The sequence below is a fragment of a genome, unplaced genomic scaffold (assembly GCF_019419815.1).
Source record: "Pyrus x bretschneideri cultivar Hongxiangsu unplaced genomic scaffold, Pyrus_bretschneideri_v1 Contig21, whole genome shotgun sequence".
NCBI lineage: Eukaryota > Viridiplantae > Streptophyta > Magnoliopsida > Rosales > Rosaceae > Pyrus > Pyrus x bretschneideri.
The window spans coordinates 3,089,424-3,112,156 of NW_025999513.1; the positions used below are offsets into that span (position 1 = coordinate 3,089,424).

The 22,733-nt window shown below is 37.3% G+C and overlaps 4 protein-coding genes across 5 annotated transcripts; 3 read left to right on the forward strand and 1 right to left on the reverse strand.

Moving 5' to 3' along the window:
- Positions 1 to 606: 606 nt before the first annotated feature.
- Positions 607 to 1,615, forward strand: LOC103959234. Its single transcript, XM_009371582.3, has one exon. It carries the CDS (start codon positions 810 to 812, stop codon positions 1,386 to 1,388), a length of 579 nt encoding a protein of 192 aa, XP_009369857.2. The 5' UTR covers positions 607 to 809; the 3' UTR covers positions 1,389 to 1,615.
- Positions 1,616 to 4,455: 2,840 nt separating this feature from the next.
- On the forward strand, positions 4,456 to 6,440 carry LOC103928042. 2 transcript variants are annotated; one of them, XR_007258436.1, is made up of 3 exons: positions 4,456 to 5,467; positions 5,552 to 5,725; positions 5,834 to 6,440. XR_007258436.1 is itself a non-coding variant. In XM_009337051.3 (3 exons), exons 1-3 carry the CDS (start codon positions 5,399 to 5,401, stop codon positions 6,125 to 6,127), a joined length of 513 nt encoding a protein of 170 aa, XP_009335326.3. In that variant the 5' UTR covers positions 4,471 to 5,398; the 3' UTR covers positions 6,128 to 6,440. The 2 variants fall into 2 exon arrangements, 1 of the variants encoding a protein (XP_009335326.3); XM_009337051.3 differs by having other exon boundaries at positions 4,471 to 5,467; positions 5,576 to 5,725.
- A 156-nt stretch (positions 6,441 to 6,596) lies between these two features.
- LOC103959232 (pentatricopeptide repeat-containing protein At4g14820) lies at positions 6,597 to 9,088 on the reverse strand. The gene is given in 3 exon segments (XM_009371580.3): positions 6,597 to 7,642; positions 7,645 to 8,324; positions 8,502 to 9,088. Coding segments are annotated over 3 exon segments (2,184 nt in total). The 3' UTR covers positions 6,597 to 6,725.
- A 930-nt stretch (positions 9,089 to 10,018) lies between these two features.
- On the forward strand, positions 10,019 to 13,776 carry LOC103937656. Its single transcript, XM_009347605.3, has 6 exons — positions 10,019 to 10,170; positions 10,315 to 10,420; positions 11,499 to 11,543; positions 11,679 to 11,787; positions 12,321 to 12,609; positions 13,316 to 13,776. The coding sequence occupies exons 1-6, from the start codon at positions 10,123 to 10,125 to the stop codon at positions 13,490 to 13,492; spliced, it is 774 nt and encodes a 257-aa protein (XP_009345880.2). The 5' UTR covers positions 10,019 to 10,122; the 3' UTR covers positions 13,493 to 13,776.
- The last annotated feature ends 8,957 nt before the right edge of the window (positions 13,777 to 22,733 follow it).

Consider the following 22,733-nt stretch of genomic DNA (forward strand, 5'->3'; position numbering starts at 1 on the left):
TCTTCCAATAAAAAAGTTGTCTTATATTATTGTAGTGGAGAGAGTCATCGTGAAAGAACTTATGTATGCGATAGTCTTTTTAAGAATCTCTCGTCACCACCAGTTGAGAGGAGGAAGGATGTACACATGCACAGTGAGCACACGCACAATCATAAACCCCAATAATGCACATCTTCATCAAATCATTGGCCGTTGAACAACCCATGGCCTCTTGGTCAACAAAGCATGATGCTGATGTTGGCCTTATTACTATAGTAAGCTCTAAATTCACACATGAAAGTCAGATGGTCAGCAGTCAACATGTTCATGGAACCAAGGTAACCAAACAAACTACCAAAATTAATAATTCCAAGCCTGACTCGTCAGCCAAAAGTTTAGGGAGCTAAGTGAAGCCACATCTAATACAAGGCAAATATTTCAACCCATTTCAACCGAAAGTAACTGTCAAACTACCAAAAAGCTACAAACATAAGTTATATACACAACCCCAAAACCTACAAATTAACATTGTTTATTTCTAGGGGGATAAGAATAAGTATTTGAATATGATAGAAAGGGCCAGGTTTGAGGACCCCTCCGACCACTCTTGTCTTATTTCCCACTGCCCCATGTTCCTTAGAACATGGAGGAAATTATGGCACTTTTCCTTACCCTGGTCTTATAAGAGCTCTCTCCCCCGCCCCCCACCGGCCCCCCTCTTTCCCCTCTCTTTCCTCTCTCCGTCCTCTCATCTCCTGAATTCCTAATAACCAATAGAAAAGGAAAATCCTAACCATAAAAGCTCTCGTAAATCAAACACTTCACAGTTTATGAAGCAACCAAGCGAGCAACACATCTCAATAGAGAAAACAAATGAAAAGAAACCCCACTTTCTACCCCATCATTGCAATCCAATCCAACAAATAAAAACATCTCACTTTTCTCTTGAATCCCTTGACAATTCATCAGAGCTTTGCTACTCAGCTAAGCAGAAAACAAAGGAAAAAAGAAAAAGAATGGAGATTGAGATGGTGAGGTGTGAGTGTTGTGGACTAAAAGAGGATTGCACGCAAGACTACATCACACAAGTGAAGGCAAAGTTTGATGGGAAATGGCTGTGTGGGTTGTGCTCAGAAGCAGTGAGAGATGAGGTTGGCAAGGGCAGCAAGCAGCCATTTGGCATGGAGGAAGCTGTGAGGGCACACATGTCATTTTGTGGTAAATTCAAATCCAACCCTGCAGTGAGAGTGGCAGATGGGATGAGGCAGATGCTTAGGAGAAGGTCAGACATGTCATCTTCTTCTTCATCGCCAAAAAAGTACACAAGATCAGCAAGCACATCCCAAGTGGGCGATTCATCATCTTCTCATGAACTAATTGCAACCATACTTCTTGCTGGGTTGGAATAATTAATATAATATGAAGGTAGTGGAATTTTGATTTATTATGGTCCATTTGATGTGGGATATGTCTTACTCTTCTTTCCATGGTTGGAAAGACAAATGGTCAGGGAAAATCTTAACCTTTTGACTTTTCCCACTAAATAAGACTCAACATGTATTACCTACTGCATGACCTTTCCCACTATAATATTCAGCGAATAGGGAATAAAATTTCAACAATCTTTTATCATCAAGAGTACCATAATGTTGCTTAAGCTACACTTGGCACGTATGAATACCATTAGAGTCCTTCCTTGATTGAAAATACAAGGAAGCCATCTCAAAAACATACTAGGATCAGTTATTCACGAGCATCAATCTAATTAACCGTCCTAGATCATCCATTTTTAGATTGAACATAATTTGTCTTCTATAACATTATGTTTAACTCTTCTCTTATACATATTCCCCCAGTTTCGCATGAAGAAGAATTGTGTGGGACAGTAAGCTGATTAAGATCGCAAATATTATATGAACGATGATGCCATATATATATGTAACATATATAGAGGTGGATTTTTTTGCCAAATTACCGTGTCAACCGAATTGTCAACCGTATCATATTGATCTTGTACCAATTGGTAATGGCACAGTAATGTACCGAACCAAAGTTTTCTGGTACAGTATTGGTATTCAATACTATTACCGTGGTATTACCGTATCGTATCGGAAAAAAAAATATATATATATGTAGTGATTAGTACATGAAATATATATAAAATAGTATATATTTAATGAGTGTCAATTACATGAAACATGATGGGATTTGTGTTGGTGTGTAACCGCATGTGCTTGTTGCCTGTAGTTTTTTACTGTCAGTGCTTGCTACCTGCTTGCTTCAAGTATGGTTAAATCATCTGAAGGGTATGAATTAATTATAGAGTTATATGATTGTGCATGTAAAATATGAGATAAGGGCATAAAAATTGAAAAAAGTGGGCCTTGAATTGGGTTGATGAAATTTTTTTTCTTCAGATTTTGGCCCCAAAAAGGGCTCAAAATAAAGTTGTAATTATCATTACTATACCATGCTAATCGAACTATTTGATATATCAAACTTCAATAATACCAAAAGTTTGGTATGGTAATTGGTACGGTGCTTTTGATACGGTAACCATACCAAAATCACCCCTAAACATATATGATGAAACAGTTGGTATATAAATATGTAAAATGTACATGTTAATAGTTAAAGAATCGTAAGTTCATATGATCTAATTAATCTAGTCTCTTGAGACATACTATAGTTAATTGCGGCACAATTAGGTTTAGGATCGGTCCAGTCCAGAAGCGATCTGTTACCGGGCTTATTCAAGTGTCAGTGTATGCTTAACTGAATATCGTATTCCTTTGTTAGTAAAGATCGATGCCATGTCTGACCTGAATTGTCAGTTTCTTGGTACGACATCGCATGCAGCATATATATCATATGAATCTGATAGCAAAGGTTTTTGTGCGGCGTGCAGGAAACCCTGCATTTCTCAATAAACAGGAGCAAATTACAGTGTATGTAAAACACATGTGTAGACATATGGTACCAATTAATTATTATTTAGTTCTACTCGTGATATTGCGATTTGATATTGGGCTTGTTTTTGTAGTTTTTTTGTTTTGTTTTTAACCAGCAATTACAAAGCAAGCGTGCCACAACTAGCCTTTGTTTTACTAATGTTCAAATCAACAAACATATTACGCCTTGTCGCATCAATATAGTGCAAGTCAAGGGCTCTTTGATGCCTTAAATAATGAATGCAAGGCACGCCTCAATTCGGAAACTAAAGCCAAGTTTGGAATTAAGGTGTGAATCGCATCTCAAATATAGAATATACAATTTTCGTAATTCAGATGTGACAAAAATAAAATAATAAAAGAAAGACCCCAGAGCAACTAACAACAAACAAACTAAACTTGAGTTTGTTTTTACTTTACAATTCATCCTTTGTCTTTCCAGAATACAAAAGGCAACCGTATGGAACTCTTGTTCCTTATTTAAACAAACCTTAATTTACAACATAAGAGAACACTCGAATTTACATTGTAAAATTTCCTTAAGACTTCCGGTGAAAGTCGACTACTTTTCAAGTCTCACTTGTTAATAATTTATAAGGGGTGAGCTACTAGCTTAGTAGGACAATAAATACAATGCATTTAACACAATGGAAGCAATGATGATGCATGAACATAATATTTCCTCAGCGTCCTAATTTTGTTAAGCTAGTTAACAAATAATCTCATTTCTTAGGGCTAGTTTGGTATTGATGTGTTTTGAAAAAAAAAAAAACTTTTACTGTGTTATGAGAATAAGTAACTGTGTAATAAAACAATAAAGTGTTTTTAGCATAAAAAATAAAAAATAAAAAATAAAAAAAAAAAGAAAAACAAAAAAAAGAAAAGCAATATCATTGTGTTTGATAAATTTTTATATGAAATAGCTATGATTGTATAAAATGACAAAAAACACATAATATTAATTTAATTATTTTGGCAAATAAAAATCAATTGTTAAATATGGAAGATGGCTATCGGAATCTTGAGCCAGGAGAAAAAGAGAGAGCGAGGAGTTCAGGAATGGTGGCAACCAGTAGAAGAGGGGTTATCACGAGAAACATTTTTGTTCACCATCATAAATTTTAGTGTATATTTATTATATACTTAATCATTTGTTATGTATTTTTTTACTTAATTTTGATTAATTTCTTACAAAATTGAAAAAATAATATGTGAAAGTTAACTAAAGTTAGTTAAACAGACACATAACAAATAATTAAGTACATGATGAGCATACATCATAGTTATAATAGTGAGCAAAAATGCTCCTGTTACCACCTGTGGTTGCTGACGAAGTTGTGACTTAGCATCTGCGAATTTCTTTGTTTATTCTTTTTGGGAAGAGATCCTCTCCGGATCTCTCCCACCAAAATCACACAATCAATTAATTCGGACATTTGAAATTTGATCTAACGGTGACAAACAGGAAGTTCCTTTAAAAGTTATAATAATTTTAGCCGTTATATCAAATTTTACGGATCCGAATTAATTGATTGTGTGACTTTGGTGAGAGAGATCTGATGATCTCTCCCCATTCATTTTTTGGTAGTATTTATTTGTTAATTTAATAAAAGTTAACAGAGTTGAGTTAAGGTTAAGGGGTTGTACACATGTCAATAAATGAGAGGAGACACATGTAGGAGACATCAAATTTGGAGACAGCAAACCCTTGACCATGGGGTGGGTTTAACAAATTACCTCCCACCTGATCATGCCATATATGACCGTTGGGGATTCGAATTTTAAAAACCATATCTGTCCCCACACAGCATAGTTGTGAACGCTTCAAAGACCATGTCAACGAAACAAAGCCTTTCTCCTAAACCCCGAAACGCTCAAGCAGCCATGAAATCCGCCCTCTCATCGTCGCCGTCGACGACAACAACGACATCATCCTCAGTGAAATCGAGCACCACCACCGCCATGGATGACGACAGATCTGAAAACCGCGACAGCTGCTACTACCCAGGATGCCGAAAAGATGCCAACTGCAACTGCGAAATGTGCTTGGCCAGTATCAATGCCACTCTCGATCTCATGCCTTTCAGCATCCAGAAAACCTCGCTCACCAAGTTCTCATCTTCAAGGCCCAAGAACAACCCGAGTGTCAAACGCACTCCCATCTCTTTCGAAGCTTCGATTTTGTCCACACCCACTTCAGGCTCTCCTCCGATTCCTATGTCTCCGGAGCTTAAACCGGCTGCAAGATTGAAATCGAAGGAGAAGGTTAAGAATAGGGAGAGAAAAAGGGGTTTTGGGTGTGAAATTTGGAGATTGATTTTGGGTTTAAGCTTGGTTTATGTGGGGTTTTCTAATATGGTTTCAGGGGCTTTAAAACCTATTCTCTTGCCGGAGATTGTGAGAAATGTTGGTGAAAAGTCTTGGGTTCTGGATGATTTGAATGGCAGGCTGGGTTCTTGCAGAAAGAGATGCAGGGTCTTGTTCCGGGCAGAGTTTCGAATTGCAGCTGTCCTAATTCTATTTGGGATATTAGTCAGGTACTAGTAAGCAGACATTTCCTTTAAAAGTTCAATCAGCATTATTTGGTAACGAACTTGAAATTTCTGTTTAAAAACTCACAGACTGGTTATATGATGACATGTTAGGATGGTTTGCTTCTGAGCTCACATTGCACGTTGTACAAATCTGCAATCGAGGAGGTGAGAATATGGGGATGGCCTTTGCAGACAGCCGGGTTGCTCACGAGTGGGTTTTCTTCCCGGTCTTTCACAATCTTATCCGGCAGAGTCACAGAGGTAATGCTAAAAACTTTTGAGCTAGATGAAATTTCTGTTAGCATCATATTATCATGATGTACAAACATATGCTACTTCCTTACCTCTTTTTTTGTTGTTGATGAGAAGTGGTCGGATGGAAAGGTTGGCGGCTATGTGATTCGGGCGCCAAACACTTCCTGGGTGCAGAGAAGTTGGGGTGCCTCAGCTGTGCGGCTAGATCCGAATACATGGATTCTTGAGTATTGGTGGAGCACGACATTTGATAACCAAAGATTGGTTTCAGCAGCACTAGCCTTCTTTAAGAATATGATCTCCAGAAAGCTTGGAAAGATGCAGCAGAAGTTTTGGATCTTATCTACTTTTGGCAACAACCAGCAAGTTGAAAGTTCTGCAAACTACAACATCAAAATCCCAACCTAAGGAGACTAAGGGGACATCATCGGAGGTGCACTGTCTTCTCTCAGCAGATATCCGGATCTCATGTCTTGTGAGAAGATTCGAAAAAATGTCCCTTCATTATGTGGTGTTGCGTAACCTGTTGAGCTTAATCGTTAATTTGATCTCGAGCTGTATATATGTACTAATCAGGGAAATTGTTGTTTTCCTGATTTTGATTAACTAGCAACAACAAACTAGGTTCTGCTTGGCTATAGGAATCCATATAGATAGCATCTCAAACTGTTCTAAATGAAAAGCTTCTTTCGTGTTTCGGCAAACAAAATCTCTTTTTCAACATGGCTCCAAATGACATTGCAGCTGAAGAGTTTTTACCTTACTACGTCCTTCCTCTTGAAATACTGCATTTGAGTTTTTCTCTGTTCGACCTGCAAATTTCCAGAATATACAATTCCCGGGAAGTGTTTGTAAATATTAGAGGCCATAAACACTGTTAATCAACTGAAAAGTAATCATATTATTTATTTTCTAATACCTATATTGATTTGTTTCAGCGAATAATTTCGTATCCACATTTTAATAAATAGTTGTACAATGATATTTAATCTCAGACAGAATACAGTTACCAATAGTCGTTACAAGAGCATAAACCATGTTTGTAGTGATGAAACCTAGTCCTATCTCTGACAATAATCTCTCTCTCATACACCTTTGAAGCCAACTTCATGAAAGTATGGCAGTCTTCGCAAATCCGGAGATTCTTAACTATGTGAATGCTTGAACCTTGCTTCTTACTTATCAAACCGTAAGAAAGAGCCAACTTCTCACTGTGCAAGAGAATCGCTTCCTTCTTTTCTTCCTCTTCTAAATCAAACAAAACGCAACTCGTGTTGGGAGTATAACCAACCCGCTTCACCTCACTAACTACCTCGTCTAATTTTTCATAGATCTGATCTGCTTGTTTATGATTTCTATCTGCCATTAAAAACTCGTGTACCTCGTTGTTTAGTTCTATCCTGCTATACCCCCTCTCCTTAGATATACCACTGCTTTTCATTGTTTTCCTCACAATGCCAACATCTTCCCATCTTCCTTGTTTTGCGTAAATGTTTGATAACGCCACAAGGGCTCCATCATGGTCTGGTTCCAGCTCAAGAAGCTGTCTTGCAGCATATTCTCCTAATTCAGTCTCACCATGAATCTGACAAGCAGCCATCAAAGATCCCCAAATGACAACATTCGGTGCAAAGGGCATTGCCTCTATAACCTCAAGAGCTTCTCTCAAAAGACCGGCACGACCAAAGAGGTCAACCATGCATCCATAGTGCTCATGTTTCGGAGTGATGTTGTATTCATCAATCATCGATTCAAAGACTCTTCTACCCTCCTCAACTAACCCCATATGGCTACAAGCATAAAGCACGCCCACAAATGTAACCCCATTTGGCTCAAAATTTTCATCTTTCATTTGATTGAAGAAGTTTAGTGCATTACTAGCCTCCCCATGTATCGCAAAGGCGCTAATCATAGTGGTCCAGATATCACATTTCTTCTTCTCATGTTCTCAAACACCTCTGTTGCTTTTTCCAGGTTCCCGCATTTGGCATACATATCAATCAGCGCATTGTTGACAGACAAAACTCTGCCAAATCCATTCTTGTCAACATATAAATGAACCCACTTAGCTTGATCCAGTGCACCAAGATGACCGCAAGCTGAAATGACACTCAACATGGTCACTGGATCAGGTCTTAACCCCGAAGCTTCCATTTCAGCAAACAATCTAAGAGCCTCTTGAGGTTGATCACTTTCTGCATAACCAGATATCATGGCGCTCCAGCAGACCAAGTCCTTCTCAACAATTTGGTCAAAAATCAAACGTGCATCTTCAACCCGTCCCAGTTTTGAATACCCAGAAACCATTGCGGTTGCAACTACAAAATTTTTTTGTGATGTCTTGTCAAACAACTGCTGAGCCAAGTCCATAGAGCCACTACCTGCATACATGGCGATAAGTGCACTCTGTAAATGAGAGTCAACCACAATATCATTCTCCATAATGAAGTCATGGATTGCTTTCCCATAAGCCAACTTTCCAGCATGACCACAAGCTGAAAGAATGGCAGAAAGTATCATCTCATCTGGATCTGGCTCCGCATTAGAGTTCTTCATCTCTTCAAACAGGCGGAATGCGGTGTCGAAATGGCCACTCTGACAGTACCTGTTTGCGAAATTTCCCGGGTTACAATTTTAGCAAATTGTTGAAATAATATACAGCTGAAAATCCTTCAAAAAAATTGTTTTCCTGAGTAAATTAAAGCCTTAATTCTTGGGATTCTCGAAACCATTAATAAGATAATCACATTGTTTAACTTGAAAACATCAGACCAAATCATACCCGTTAATCATAATACTCCAGGCAACCACATCTCTGCGAGACATTTTATCAAACATCAACCGTGCATCCATGATCCTCCCACAAGCGGCATACATTCTGACCAACCCGGTCTCCACAAACGGGTCCGAATGAAAACCCAACTTCCAAGCTACACCGTGAATCTCCATCCCTTCACTCAAAGCCGAAGCTCTGGCCACCGCCTTCAGCAGCGGCGGAATGCTGAACCTGTCCACCCCCACATCCTCCCTCCTCATCCTCTCATACACCAAAAGGGCCTTATCGGGCTCAGCGCATCGTGAGAACTCGCGCAGGAGCTTGTTGCACATATGGATTTGGGGTTTGGGGATTTGGTTGAAGATGGAAAGAGGGTAGTGGAGGCTCGGCGAGAGGGTGCAGGAGGAGAGGAGGAGATTGTAAAGGAGGGAGTCGGGGCGGTCGAGGTTGGATTTTAGGATTTGAGCGTGGACTTGTTTGAGGTGGGTGAGGCTTCTGGCGGAGGATACGGCGGTGGAGAGGGTTGCGGGTGTGTTAGGGTACGGGTTCGGGTGGGGAGGGAGGGCTAGGGTGGTGTGGGGAAGGCTGGACATTGTGTTTGGGAGGTGAGAAAATGAAGGAAAATGGTTGGTTTGAGTGGTTTCTCACTTCTCAGGACTTCTTCACCATTGAAATTTGTTGAAAGTTCTGGGTTTGGAGGTGGGGATGAAAGAAATGGAGGGAAACACAGCCGCAGAGGCACTTTTCTGTTCAAATTAAATATAGGGAAATTTCATTAACGTCCCTGTATTCGCTCGAATTTTAACTCTAGATCATGTAGCTTATTTGTTTTTCATTTTCATCACAATAGCATTCAGTTAACACCATTAGTCTAATCCGTTGAATAAGGTAACGACTTCATAATCGTAGAAAATTTCAGTTTTTGTGCCAATGCCATGATGTTTGGGTGTAGTTTTGGCTCAAGAAAACTACATTTTGAGAAACAAAGCTAGTTCTCAAAGTTTATAACAAGTTTTAAATGGTACAAAAATTTTGATGATGGATAACATGTAAAGAAAATGGAGCGGGAGTAAGAAAACTTTAACGAAAAACTCTTGATACTGTTCACTTTAACAAAAAAAACTATATTTTTACACTAAAAAAGTCAATCGTGATACTATTCACATTTATCCTTATCGTTAAAACTCAAAATTTTCAAATCTTTTTCATTAATTTTCTCAAAAATTAATCATACGACTACAGTACCAAACGACAAGTCGTTTCTATTCATGTGCGTCTTTGTAAATCCGATGCTTTTATACATACATACATACATACATATATATATATATAAAGTTTAAAAATATAGAAAGTTTAAAATATAGAATGAAAATTTTAAGATAGATATATATGTATGTGTGTGTGTGTTATATATATATAATATAGAAAGTTTAATATGTAGAATGAAAATTTTAAGATATATATATTATATATATCTATATATATATGTGTGTGTGTGTGTGTGTGTGTGTGTGTGTGTGTGGAATTGTGAAAAATACACGCGAAGTGAGGAATGCACAGTAACGCCAATACCATTTCTGGTATATAACGGAGGAAACTTAATGATCTGAAAGCCCAAAACAACAAAATGGGAGAAGCTTTGTTCGAGCTGGAGCAACATCTCAGGTACAAACAGGTAAAAATTTTCACTCCCATTTCACAAATTTCGCAAATTTCAGGCGCCAAAATCCTCGATACCCTAATCCCAATTCAGGATTACCGAAATGGTACCCAAAATTACATCAATTGCTAACCTTGATGCACCAACTGTGCGTTGCAGGTCAAATTGACCCCTGAAGAAATTAAGCTTCTTTTTACGTGCAAGTCCAAAGCTGTCAGGGAGTTTACGTTCGGAGGTCTTGCTGCTGCTACCGTTGCCTGGACAGGTCTGTCTCTATCTAATTTGTCAATTTTCTTGTTCTGGGTTCTTGTCCTTGTTTTTTTTTTTTTTTTTTTTTTTTTTTTTTTGTGAATTTTTATCTTCCAACTATGTTTTCTGTATATTTCAATTCATTGGGAGGTCGGAATTTTCAATTGTATGATAGTGATAATGGTACAGTCAAGACTTTTTCGATACTTTATCCAATTCCACACACATTTTGGATTCACATTCAGCAAAAGCTGCAAACCCCCACTTTTTAATTTTCAATTGTATGATAGTGATAATGGTACAGTCAAGGCTTTTTCGATATTATCCAACTCCACTCACATTTCGGATTCACATTCAGTAAAAGCTGCAAACCCCACTTTTGATTTGGTGATTTTATGTTACGAGAGTTTGTATTGGTTTCGGATAGAGAAACGTGGGTTTCTCATTATTTGGATTGAGAGTTTACATTGGGTCATTTTCAGTTACAACAATGTGGATTGGTTTTGGATAGAGAAACATTGGTTCTCTGGTATTTCGAGTTTTCGTTGTTCCATGGTTTTAAGGTAGTTATCATTAGGCGTTCACAGATTGCCGCACGTATGTTCAAATGAAAAAGATATGTACTGCGTACACTGTACAAATATGTTGGCTTTCCCTGCTTGGAAAATAACAATCCATAGCATTCTAGTTAATACATTTTTCCATCCTGTTCTTTTTTCTTCTTTTCTTAATTATGCACTTTTTGAAACAGTACAAGGGAGAGGATATCAGCTGTGCAATTGATATTATATGATTCACAGAATTGTAATCTTACACGTTTCCTGGAGCTTTTATGAATATTTACCGTCTGCAAATCACCTTTATACTCATTTATAATCATTCGAGTGAGCAGGCTGGTGAAAAGTTGTAGGATCTTTAATAAACAGTTATCGTAATTTTTTTGTTCCATTTAATTTACATTTAGACGTTCTTCTTTTGGGGTCCAATAACGATTCAAGTTTTGTTTATTGTAAGTTTGGATGGTTATTACTTCGTTTCTCATTGTCGTTTATTTATATGTTTCATTCTTTTAACAATCTCAATGTTTTATCCAGCATCAAAGAAGCTGAATAAGTTTGTTCGACTTAACCTTTCAGGAGGTGAGTTAAACTCTCTCTCTCTCTCTCTCTCTCTCTCTCTCTCTCTCTCTATATATATATATATATATATATATATATATATGAATCATAGCTACCTATCAAATTCTCCTATGAACAAGTTTTATGTTTCTGCAGGAGCTGCTGCTACATTTGGACTATGGATCTTCTCGAGGTCCTTAAACTCATGTGTTGACCATATTCTTTCTCAGGATGGAAGTCGATTGCAGGCAGAGTTAGCAACTATGTATGTCACCTTACTTCTTTTTATGATTTTTGATGAATTCACTCTGCAATTTTCTAGAAACACTGATTTTCTTCTGGTATGCATGAGTAGAACATGTTAGCTGCCCATGGTTGGTGATGTCAGATATCCAAAGATCTTTAGCCATCTTGGTGTGGATCTATTCTTCATGAGTTGTAATTAGGAGTTATTAATTTGAAATTTTAGGTTCATTGTCTTTCGTCCGACCAAAAAAAAATTTCTTTCTTACACTTATCGAATTGAAGTCAGATGTCAGAGTACATTTATCCATTCACGAAAACTTCACTTCTGTATATGACTAGTGTCTGCCCTTTCTTCACATCTCTGGCATGCCTTTGTTTACTTGGATAGTTGGATTTTGTATGTAATTATCTGAATATATTTGGGACATGTACTGTACATCTATTTATCCAGGAAAATATATGCACTTTAGTATATGACCGATATCTTGTTTTCAACTAACTTTAATTGGAATTCTTGAATTATTGAACTATGAACTGTGATTCAAATAACAGAATGGTGAAAAAGTATCAGAATGATCCTTCTATGATGCGGCTTATCTCTAAACAGTTCTACTCTGAGAAAGTTTTTGATGATGCGAACTCAGATCAACCAGCACTGAGGTGGCGTTATCGGAATTATTTTAGTGATAACATTACCCATGGTCGAAGAACAGATTACAGCGACCCTCAAGGTGATTCAGAACAGGCTTCGCATGGCGACCATCAGAGTGCTTCTGACAGTGATTCCCAGAACATCCAGAATGACTCTGACAAAAAACGTTTTGCTCCTAAACAAGTTCCTGTAAGAATACTTATCTAGTAATTTCTTTTCTTAGAAATGGTTGCATTAAATTACTGATGAGTTTAGTTTTAGGGTAGTGCTATTCACACACCCCTTTTACCTCCCATACACCCTTGTTAATTTTTGTCCATTGATCTTCTTCAATTCATTCGATCTGACGGTAAGAAATTAGGAGGGGTGTGTGAGAGGTAAAAATGGATGTGTGGATAGCACCACCCCAATTTTATAAGTAGCCATAGTAGTGCAGGAGAAGATTTTGGAATTTAGATATAGCAGAAACTTGGTCACTGTTGAGGAATGTCTACGTAAAATAGTTTGTAAATTATAAACTTTACTGTTCATATAGTTGAACATTATACCCACCAAATGCATGTGAACCATTACATGGTAATGGTACAGAAAACCTATCCTACCCAGATCAAATTTGCGTGCCAAAGAAAGTATCATGCCCTGTGCCTATACCGGTGGCAAACCTTACTTCTTAGGTGATATAGATTTAGATCTCTTTTGCAGGCTTGTCTTCAGAAAAGTTACATGATGAAATCAACAGTGAATGGTACTATTGTAGGGGATCATTTGTACTCTGCACTTCCCGACAGGATTCTCGCTCTTACCCGTTGTCTATGTAGATACCTTAATAATGATGAGGACGTTACTCTATACTTTCATGGCAACTCTTCCATTCTGACGCCATCTCTTTTTGTAGATGAACTCTAATGTTGATTCAATGGTCGACCCTTTGATTGCGTGTTTGGTAATACAACAAGGGAGGAGATTCTTCTTCCGAGTACCTCTAGCACTGACAGTCCCCCAAAAGTACATACTCATAAACATAGAAGATCTCACCGTACGCGTCGTATGCACCATGAGGAAGAAGTACTAAAAATGCAACACATGTAACAGTAAGTTTAATGTGGTTGAGCAGCGGAGAAGATGAAAGGTGAAAGGTGAACGGTGAGAGCTTAATTGCTCTTTTAGTTGTTTAGTGTTTGTCAAACTTCTTCAGGAAGAGAGCGTATCTGTCTGAATTTACAACGGTATCAGGCAAGTTTACTGTGATCTACTTTTCACCGCTGTTTAATTATCGATGAATCATTAGTTAAGTTCCATTTGGGCTCCTTATGCACTTGAATAACAATAAATAAGTGGCGAGTTTTTGTTTTTTTAGTACAAGCGATATTAAAATACCTGGTTAGTTTTATCATTTGGTTGGAAAGACGTTTTATTCACAAGCGAAAGAAGCGCCACAAGATCACACAACGCATAGTCAGGGAGAATTGTTGTGTGCATTATGGATGGGCAAAATACTCATGGGTTTGGGTAACCGCGGTTACCCGTCCATTTAAAGTTCACGGTTACGGTTATGGGTAACCGTTTAGACGAATAAACGGTTATAGGTATAACCGTTTATCTGTGAAATTTAAATAGACGGTTATTAGTTTTACCCATGGTTATAACGGGTATCTATCAGGGATTTTGAGGGTTTTAGAAGCGGGCTCTCTCTCTCTCTCTCTCTCCTCTAGTCCGGACCCTCTTCATCTTTCCGTTTACATGTTAGAACATGTCTTATACTGACGACAAAGAACTCTCTCTCTCTCTCTCTCTCTCTCTCTCTCTCTCTCTCTCTCTCTCTCTTCCCCCTCTAGTCCAGACCCTTTTCATCTTTACGTTTACATGTTAGAACATGTCTTATATTGACGACAAAGAAAAAGAGTCCAGTTAAAACTGGTGATGGGCCTGTTAAACATGGTGCATATAGTTTTGATGAAGGTAATGCTAGGAAAGAGCTAGCTTATATGATTATCTTACGTGAGTATCTTTTATCTACGGTGGACCACCCTTATTTAAGGCTATTTCTAGAATTACTATTAAGAGGGATATTATGAAAGTATTTGAATCATCAAATATTCAAGATAATGACTACTTTTTGTTTTTAAAAAGTTTTACTTTGTAATTATATGGATTATAATTAAAGACTTGCTCGGGTGTAGCAGAAAAATATCATTCGTAAACTATTATTTCAATTATTGGAATTGTATGGGGACTTAAATGATTAAAATAGGGAAATGCATGCAAAAATATACCTATAACGGTGTTTAATTGTTAGAAAATGAAAATTATGACAAATTTTTCTTTTGTAATTTTTAAGTTGTTAAAAAAAAACATGTAGACGGGTGAAAAAAGGGGTAAATGGGTAAAAAAAGGATAAACGAGTAAATGGTTATGGTTAAATGGGTAAATGGTTATGGTTAAATGAGTACACGGTTATGGGTATGAATCGTTTATAAACGGTTATGGTAACATAAATGGTTATGGGTAAATAATCGCGATTACTCGCCCGCCATAACCATTGTCCATTCCTAGTGTGCATCAACCATCTTTAAGTGGATTGCTGGTAAGCAGATCTTGAATTTTATGGTCAACAAATGTCCCCAAAAATACTCTCTAATCTCTGGAGTAATTTCAAAGATAATAAAAAAAAAAAAAAAAACAAGGAAAAAAAAAAAAACAAATCCATACGTGCTGGTTTTGAGTTTCAATAGCCAATGGTGGTTTTGTTTCTCACCGAGCACCATGTCTCTGTCTGCATTTGATCCAAAACTTCATAGGGACAATAAATTAAGATTGTTTTGTTTTAGTTGGCCACCTCTTCTGCGAAGGATCGAGGAACCTTCATTCTGTCTTTATACAATACGAATAGTTTTGCTCACCATCTTATCTTTTAATTGAGTTTAAGTTTCGAGAATTATTCAGTAGATTAATTAAATCATATTCATCTAACAACAATTATTGCAGTGGTGATGCTCAAAACTGCTTTAAGTCGATGAGCAAATATACACCCTTATATAATTACATAGAATATGCACACATAAAAAATGTCTTGTATTTTCTAATTTCTTTGATAAAAGAGCTCATGCAAAGTTGATCGATTTTAAATTTGTATAAAGCCATATTAGACAAGGGTGGAGGAGGGAAGGTAACTTCTAAGAAATTGCCAACGAATATTGGAGAGGGAATGTCCCTTTCTTCCTTGGTCTTATAAATAAGAAGATTGCATGATATATGGAATCACTTGTTTTTTGTCAATTTGGTGTTAGAAACAATCAAATGTTAAGTATGTATTATACAACAAATTTGCACAGTTTTATTACAAATGGTAAAACGCAACAACAAACACAATATATTAAAACATAAACACTTAGTGTAATTATATATAGAAACACAAATCACTGACTTGTTCTTAGACGATAGAGGCTTGCAGAGCAATCTCCTAAGACAGAAACTCGTCCCTACACTTGTGCAGCAGTTCGATGGACGTCTATCTTGCAGGATACAACTATCTAATCCAAGTTCTTGCACTCGAACTTGGATTCTTGGCGAATTGGTTGTGTGGTTCTCAGCGGAATATGAAGGAATAAATCTGGAAAACTTGATATTTGTTTCTGAGTTTTATTGCCATATATATAATGGCATCAGTTGAACTTCTCCAACCGTTCATTCTTATCAAGTTTTTGTAAAAAGAAAACTGAATGCAACCTTTCACAAAAACTGATCATAACTGTCAAAAACCGAATCCAAAAAAATCAAAAACGTAACTTGTGTTTTTCGTCCATCCGAGCCCAAGAGCCCCAAGGCCCAAGGCCCATCTTTGACATTTAATATATACACCCAAACTCTCCAATTCTAAGGCCCAAGGTCCATGGCTTTGGCCCAATTCTTTTCAAACTATAAGTGAGTGAACTCACTTATAAAGACTAAATGAGAAACATGTTTGGGCGATGTGGGACTCCAAGTCCCACAGAAAACACAGTTCCAACAATACCCCACATTTTCTATTCAAACTTTAGCAATACCCCACATTTGAATTGAAAATAAGATACTAGTGACATTAGTAATGTACTTCCAGAGAACTTAGATATGATACGCATCGGGATAGGTGTCTTTTGGACTTGAACCTTCTCTAGTGAGTACTTACCGGTTTTACATAATGAAGCAGTGAATTTTCTATCTTGAACTGATCATTCTTTGTAGTAAAATCGAAACAATAAGTATCACACATATCACATCTTGACACACGTCAATTCATACGGTTGTGTTCATTTTGGTCCTGAACATATCCTGGTTTCATGAGACCTTTAGAGAATTGTAGCCATACCAATTCTCAAAGATGCGACCCCACATCAATCTCATATAGGTAATGCTAATGAAGAATATTCTGTTCTATTCATCTTAATCATAAGATATTAGCATTATTAAGAATAGTTATTCACCCTTTTCGTCTAACAGGCAACACACTGTTTTCCATCATAAGAATGAGTAAAGATTGTGTTGTTTACTTTGAGTTTTCCTCAACTAGTTTGCCTATTGAACCTAGACCATGGGATCTCCAATTAGCTAGGTTAGGTTTCCGTCAAGTTATAACTCATTGAGTTGGCTTTAAACCCATTCCCCTCGATGTAAATGCCACTTGATCCTTGGATAGGCCTTTTGTCAAAGGATCGGCAATATTCTCCTTAGATTTAATATAATCAATGGAAATAGTTCCATTCTTGAGTAATTGTCTAATGGTTTTATGTCGTCGCCTTATATGTCTCGACTTCCCATTATATTCAGCGTTTTTGGCTCGACCTTGTGCAGCCATGCTGTCACAATGTATACATATTGCAGTCACAGGCTTGGGCCAGAATGGAATATCTTCCAGAAAATGTTTAAGCCATTCAGCTTCATCAGCAGCTGTATCTAAAGCTATAAACTCTGATTCCATTGTCGAACGTGCTATACATGTTTGCTTGGATGATTTCCATGACACAGCTGCTCCACCAAGTGTAAATACATATCCACTTGTGGATTTACTGTCTGTGCTCCCTGAAATCCAATTTGCATCACTATATCCTTCTAATACTGGGGGATATTGAGTGTAATGCAAACCATAGTTTAGTGTATGCTTTAAATATCTTAATACCCTTATTAAAGCATTCCAATGATCTCTTCCAGGATTACTTGAATACCTACTTAGTCGGCTTATTGAATAAGCAAGATCAGGTCTTGTACAATTCATAATGTACATCAAGCAACCTATAACTTGGGTATACTCCAATTGAGATACGCTATCTTCTTCGTTTTTAGTAAGTTTATGAATGGGATCAAAAGGAGTTACTGCAGGTTTACAATCATAATGTCCAAACCTTCTTAGAACCTTTTCCACATAATGTGATTGAGTTAGGACATATCCATCTGGATTCCTTAGAATTCGAACTCCAAGAATCACATCAGCTAATCCCATATCTTTCATGTCAAAACTGGAATTTAGCATTTTCTTCGTGGAGTTAATCACATCTTTGTTTGTTCCCATTATAAGCATGTCATCAACATATAGACATACAATAACACAAGCATTTTTCGTTTTCTTAACATAAATGCATTTATCACTTTCATTGATTACAAATCCATTCGTAATCATATTATGATCAAATTTTTCATGCCATTGCTTAGGCGCTTGTTTGAGTCCATATAATGATTTAATCAACTTACAAACTTTCTTTTCTTGACCCTTGACAATGAAACCTTCAGGTTGATCCATATATATTTCTTCGTCTAATTCACCATTTAGAAATGCAGTCTTGACATCCATTTGATGTATCTCAAGATTGTACACAGACGCTATAGCTATTAATAACCTTATAGATGTTATTCTAGCTACTGGTGAATAAGTGTCAAAATAGTCAAGTCCTTCTTTTTGACGATACCCTTTGGCAACTAAACGAGCCTTATACTTGTCTATGGTACCATCCGGTCTCAATTTCCTCTTGAAAATCCATTTGTGTCCTATTGGTTTATTTCCAGGAGGCAAATTAACCAATTCCCATGTATTATTTTGCATGATGGATTCTATTTCACTTTGAATAGCTTCTTTCCAATAAGGTGCTTCAGACGATTCTAATGCAGCCTTATAAGTTTGAGGCTCTTCTTCAGTCACAAAAGTGAGGAAATCAGGACCAAAATCCTTTGCAATTTTTGCTCTTTTACTCTTTCGTGGTTCCAAATCTTGGATTTGAACTCTCGAAGTTGAGGCATGATTATCGTCATCATTTCTTGTAGTAACCTCATGTACTCTTTTGTTCAAAACATATGACCTATCTTTGTAAGGAAAAATTTCCTCAAAGAACTCAACTTCTGCAGATTCAAGTATAGTGTTTATATGAATGTCTGCAATTTCAGATTTATGAACCAAAAATCTATATGCCGAACTATTATAGGCATGACCAATAAAGATACAATCCACTGTTTTTGGTCCAAGTTTTTGTCTCTTCGGAAGAGGCACTTGAACTTTTGCAAGACAACCCCACACCTTCAAGGTTTTATATGTAGGTAACCTACCTTTCCAGATTTCATAAGGAGATTGATTAGTCTTCTTATGTGGAATTCGGTTCAAAATCGTATTTGCAGCAAGGAGTGCCTCACCCCATAAATTATGTGGTGCACCAGAACTGTTCAACATGGAATTAATCATATCCTTCAATGTACGATTTTTCCGTTCAGCCACTCCATTTTGTTGAGGAGTATATGGTGCCGTTGTTTGATGTATTATTCCATGTGTTGAACAAAATTCTTCAAAGTCTTTAGATTCGTATTCACCACCTCTATCCGATCTTAAGACCTTTATTCTTTTGTCTAGTTGATTTTCGACTTCGGCTTTAAATGTCTTAAACATGTTTAAAGCTTCATCTTTACTATGAATCAAATAGACATAACAATACTTGCTGCAATCATCAATGAAGGAAATATAATAGTTCTTTCCTCCACGAGTTGGTGTGGATTTGAAATCACAAAGATCACTATGGATTGAACCAAGAATTTCGTTGGATTTTTCCACAGATTTATATGAGTGTCTTGCATATTTAGATTCTGTGCATATCTCACATTTAGATACTTTGTTCATGAAACATTTTGGCAATAGGCCTAAGTTAACCATTCTTTGAAGAGAACGAAAATTAACATGACCTAATCTTGCATGCCATAATGTAGAGGACTCAATCAAGTAAGCAGAAGAAGCACTTGGCTTGTTATTGTTATTCATAGCATTAACAGAAAGTACATTCATTTTGAAGAGCCCCTCAGCCAGGTAGCCCTTTCCCACATACATCCCACCTTTGGTGATTACAAACTTATCAGATTCAAACACAATTTTGAAACCTTTGTTACTCAGAAGTGATCCAGAAATCAGGTTCTTACGAATATCTGGAACATGCAGAACATTGGTAAGTGAAAGCTCTTTTCCGGAAGTGAGTTTGAGCGTCACTTTTCCCTTCCCTGCAACGGCAGACGCAGTTGCATTTCCCATGTACAGATTTTCTCCACCATCAACAGATTGGTAAGTAACAAATAAATTTCGATCAGCACACACATGCCTTGTTGCTCCTGTATCAACAAACCAGTCATTTGAATTAGTCAATAAATTGACTTCAGAGACAACAGCAACAAATGTGTCTTCTGCAACATTTGCTTGATTGGAACTTCCAGAATTCTGATCCTTCTTATGGCGGCAATCCTTTGCCCTATGACCTGTCTTTCCACAAACCCAGCAACCTCCTTTGATTTTCTTGAAGGTTTTCCCTTTCACAGCAGTCATTGCTTTCTTTGCAGCATCCTTGCCTTTGTTTTTCTGATGGTGCCTTGCCTTGTGTGAGTCACCTCCTTCCACAACATTGGCCTTTGCCTCCAGCGATGAGACATCATACTTCTCATTTTTTCGATGATCCTCCTCCACACGCAGTTTGAGAATCAACTGATCCATGTTCATGTCTTCAGTTAGATGCTTCAGATAAATCTTGAAGTCCTTCCAATTCGAAGGCAGTTTCTCTATGATAGAGCCAACCACAAAGCCTTCTTTCAGACCAAGATTTTCTTCATCTAACTCATGAACAATCACTTGGAGTTCTTCAACTTGCTTGACAACAGACTTGTTGTCACTCATCTTGTAATTCAGAAATTTTCCAATTACAAACTTCTTGGAACTTGCCACTTCAGACTTGTACTTCTTATCCAGAGACTCCCACAGATCTTTCGCTGTCTTATATGATGAATAAACATCATACAGAGAGTCATCTAGAGCATTCAGAATGTAGTTCCTGCATAGAAATTCACTGTGAGTCCAGGCTTCTATAGCCTGCAGAATTTCGGCAGGAATGTCTCCCTCTTCTGGTGCTTTGGGGGACTCAGAAGTAATCACATGACTCAAGTTCAGAGTTGTTAAGTAGAACAACATCTTCTGTTGCCAACGTTTGAAATCAACTCCCTTGAACTTCTCAGGTTTCTCAACATGTTGCTTGACAACACCAACATTTGATTGATCCATAGTTTCTGTCTTAGATTGTTAGAAACAATCAAATGTTAAGTATGTATTATACAACAAATTTGCACAGTTTTATTACAAATGGTAAAACGCAACAACAAACACAATATATTAAAACATAAACACTTAGTGTAATTATATATAGAAACACAAATCACTGACTTGTTCTTAGACGATAGAGGCTTGCAGAGCAATCTCCTAAGACAGAAACTCGTCCCTACACTTGTGCAGCAGTTCGATGGACGTCTATCTTGCAGGATACAACTATCTAATCCAAGTTCTTGCACTCGAACTTGGATTCTTGGCGAATTGGTTGTGTGGTTCTCAGCGGAATATGAAGGAATAAATCTGGAAAACTTGATATTTGTTTCTGAGTTTTATTGCCATATATATAATGGCATCAGTTGAACTTCTCCAACCGTTCATTCTTATCAAGTTTTTGTAAAAAGAAAACTGAATGCAACCTTTCACAAAAACTGATCATAACTGTCAAAAACCGAATCCAAAAAATCAAAAACGTAACTTGTGTTTTTCGTCCATCCGAGCCCAAGAGCCCCAAGGCCCAAGGCCCATCTTTGACATTTAATATATACACCCAAACTCTCCAATTCTAAGGCCCAAGGTCCATGGCTTTGGCCCAATTCTTTTCAAACTATAAGTGAGTGAACTCACTTATAAAGACTAAATGAGAAACATGTTTGGGCGATGTGGGACTCCAAGTCCCACAGAAAACACAGTTCCAACATTTGGTTTTCTCAATCATATATTGTATTGTTGTTGTTATAATTATAAATTATAATAGATCCTAGGTTTAGGATTTGGAGTGAGGAATTAGAGATCTTATCTACGAGCTCGAACAAAAAAAGATAATGATGGGAGATTGTTGTATTTTCATTTTTGTCGAAACTTGAAATTTGAGGTATTCCGTGTCACATCCCGGCCCGAGGCAGATCACTTCCCGGCCCTGGAGTTCCTACGGAACCCGAAGTCAATGAGCTCCCAAAAGGCCTCGTGCTAGGTAGGGATGAGAATATACATATAAGGATCACTCCCCTGCGTGATGTGGGATGTCCCGCCCGGGGGGGACCACTTCCTGGGCAAGCTCTACCACCGTAGCACGATATTGTGGGCTTACCATTCCCTCACGGTTTTGTTTTTGGGAACTCACGAGCAACTTCCCAATGGGTCACCCATCATGGGATTGCTCTAGCCCCCTTCTTGCTTAACTTCAGAGTTCCTACGGAACCCGAAGCCAGTGAGCTCTCAAAAGGCCTCGTGCTAGGTAGAGATGGGAATATACGTATAAGGATCACTCCTCTAGGTGATGTGGGATGTCACATTCCGTGTCTTGAAGGATAAGACTAGTCATGACATTTTTAAATTATGGTGGAAATTGTGTTAAATATTAGGTTGAATATTATGATGGGAGATTATTATATTGAATATCATGATTTTTTTTAATAAATAAAAAAGTAGTAGCAAAGAATTTGTAACTCATGTGGTTAACATTATTTATTCTTTTTCTTAAAAGGAAGAAGATAAATGACTGATCGCTAGAGCATTAGATACAACAAACTTTAATCAGAAAGACTTTTATGTCATAGGCATACAACCATCATAGTGTCATGTATAATTTTTCTTTGTATACCGTTGTATCATTAACACGGAATGTTATAATCACATTATAATGGTTGCATGTGTGTTACTTTCCCTTCTTTTGCTCCTCAATCTAGAAAATAATAGTAAGCAGTCATTTCCAATTGTTCTTCTC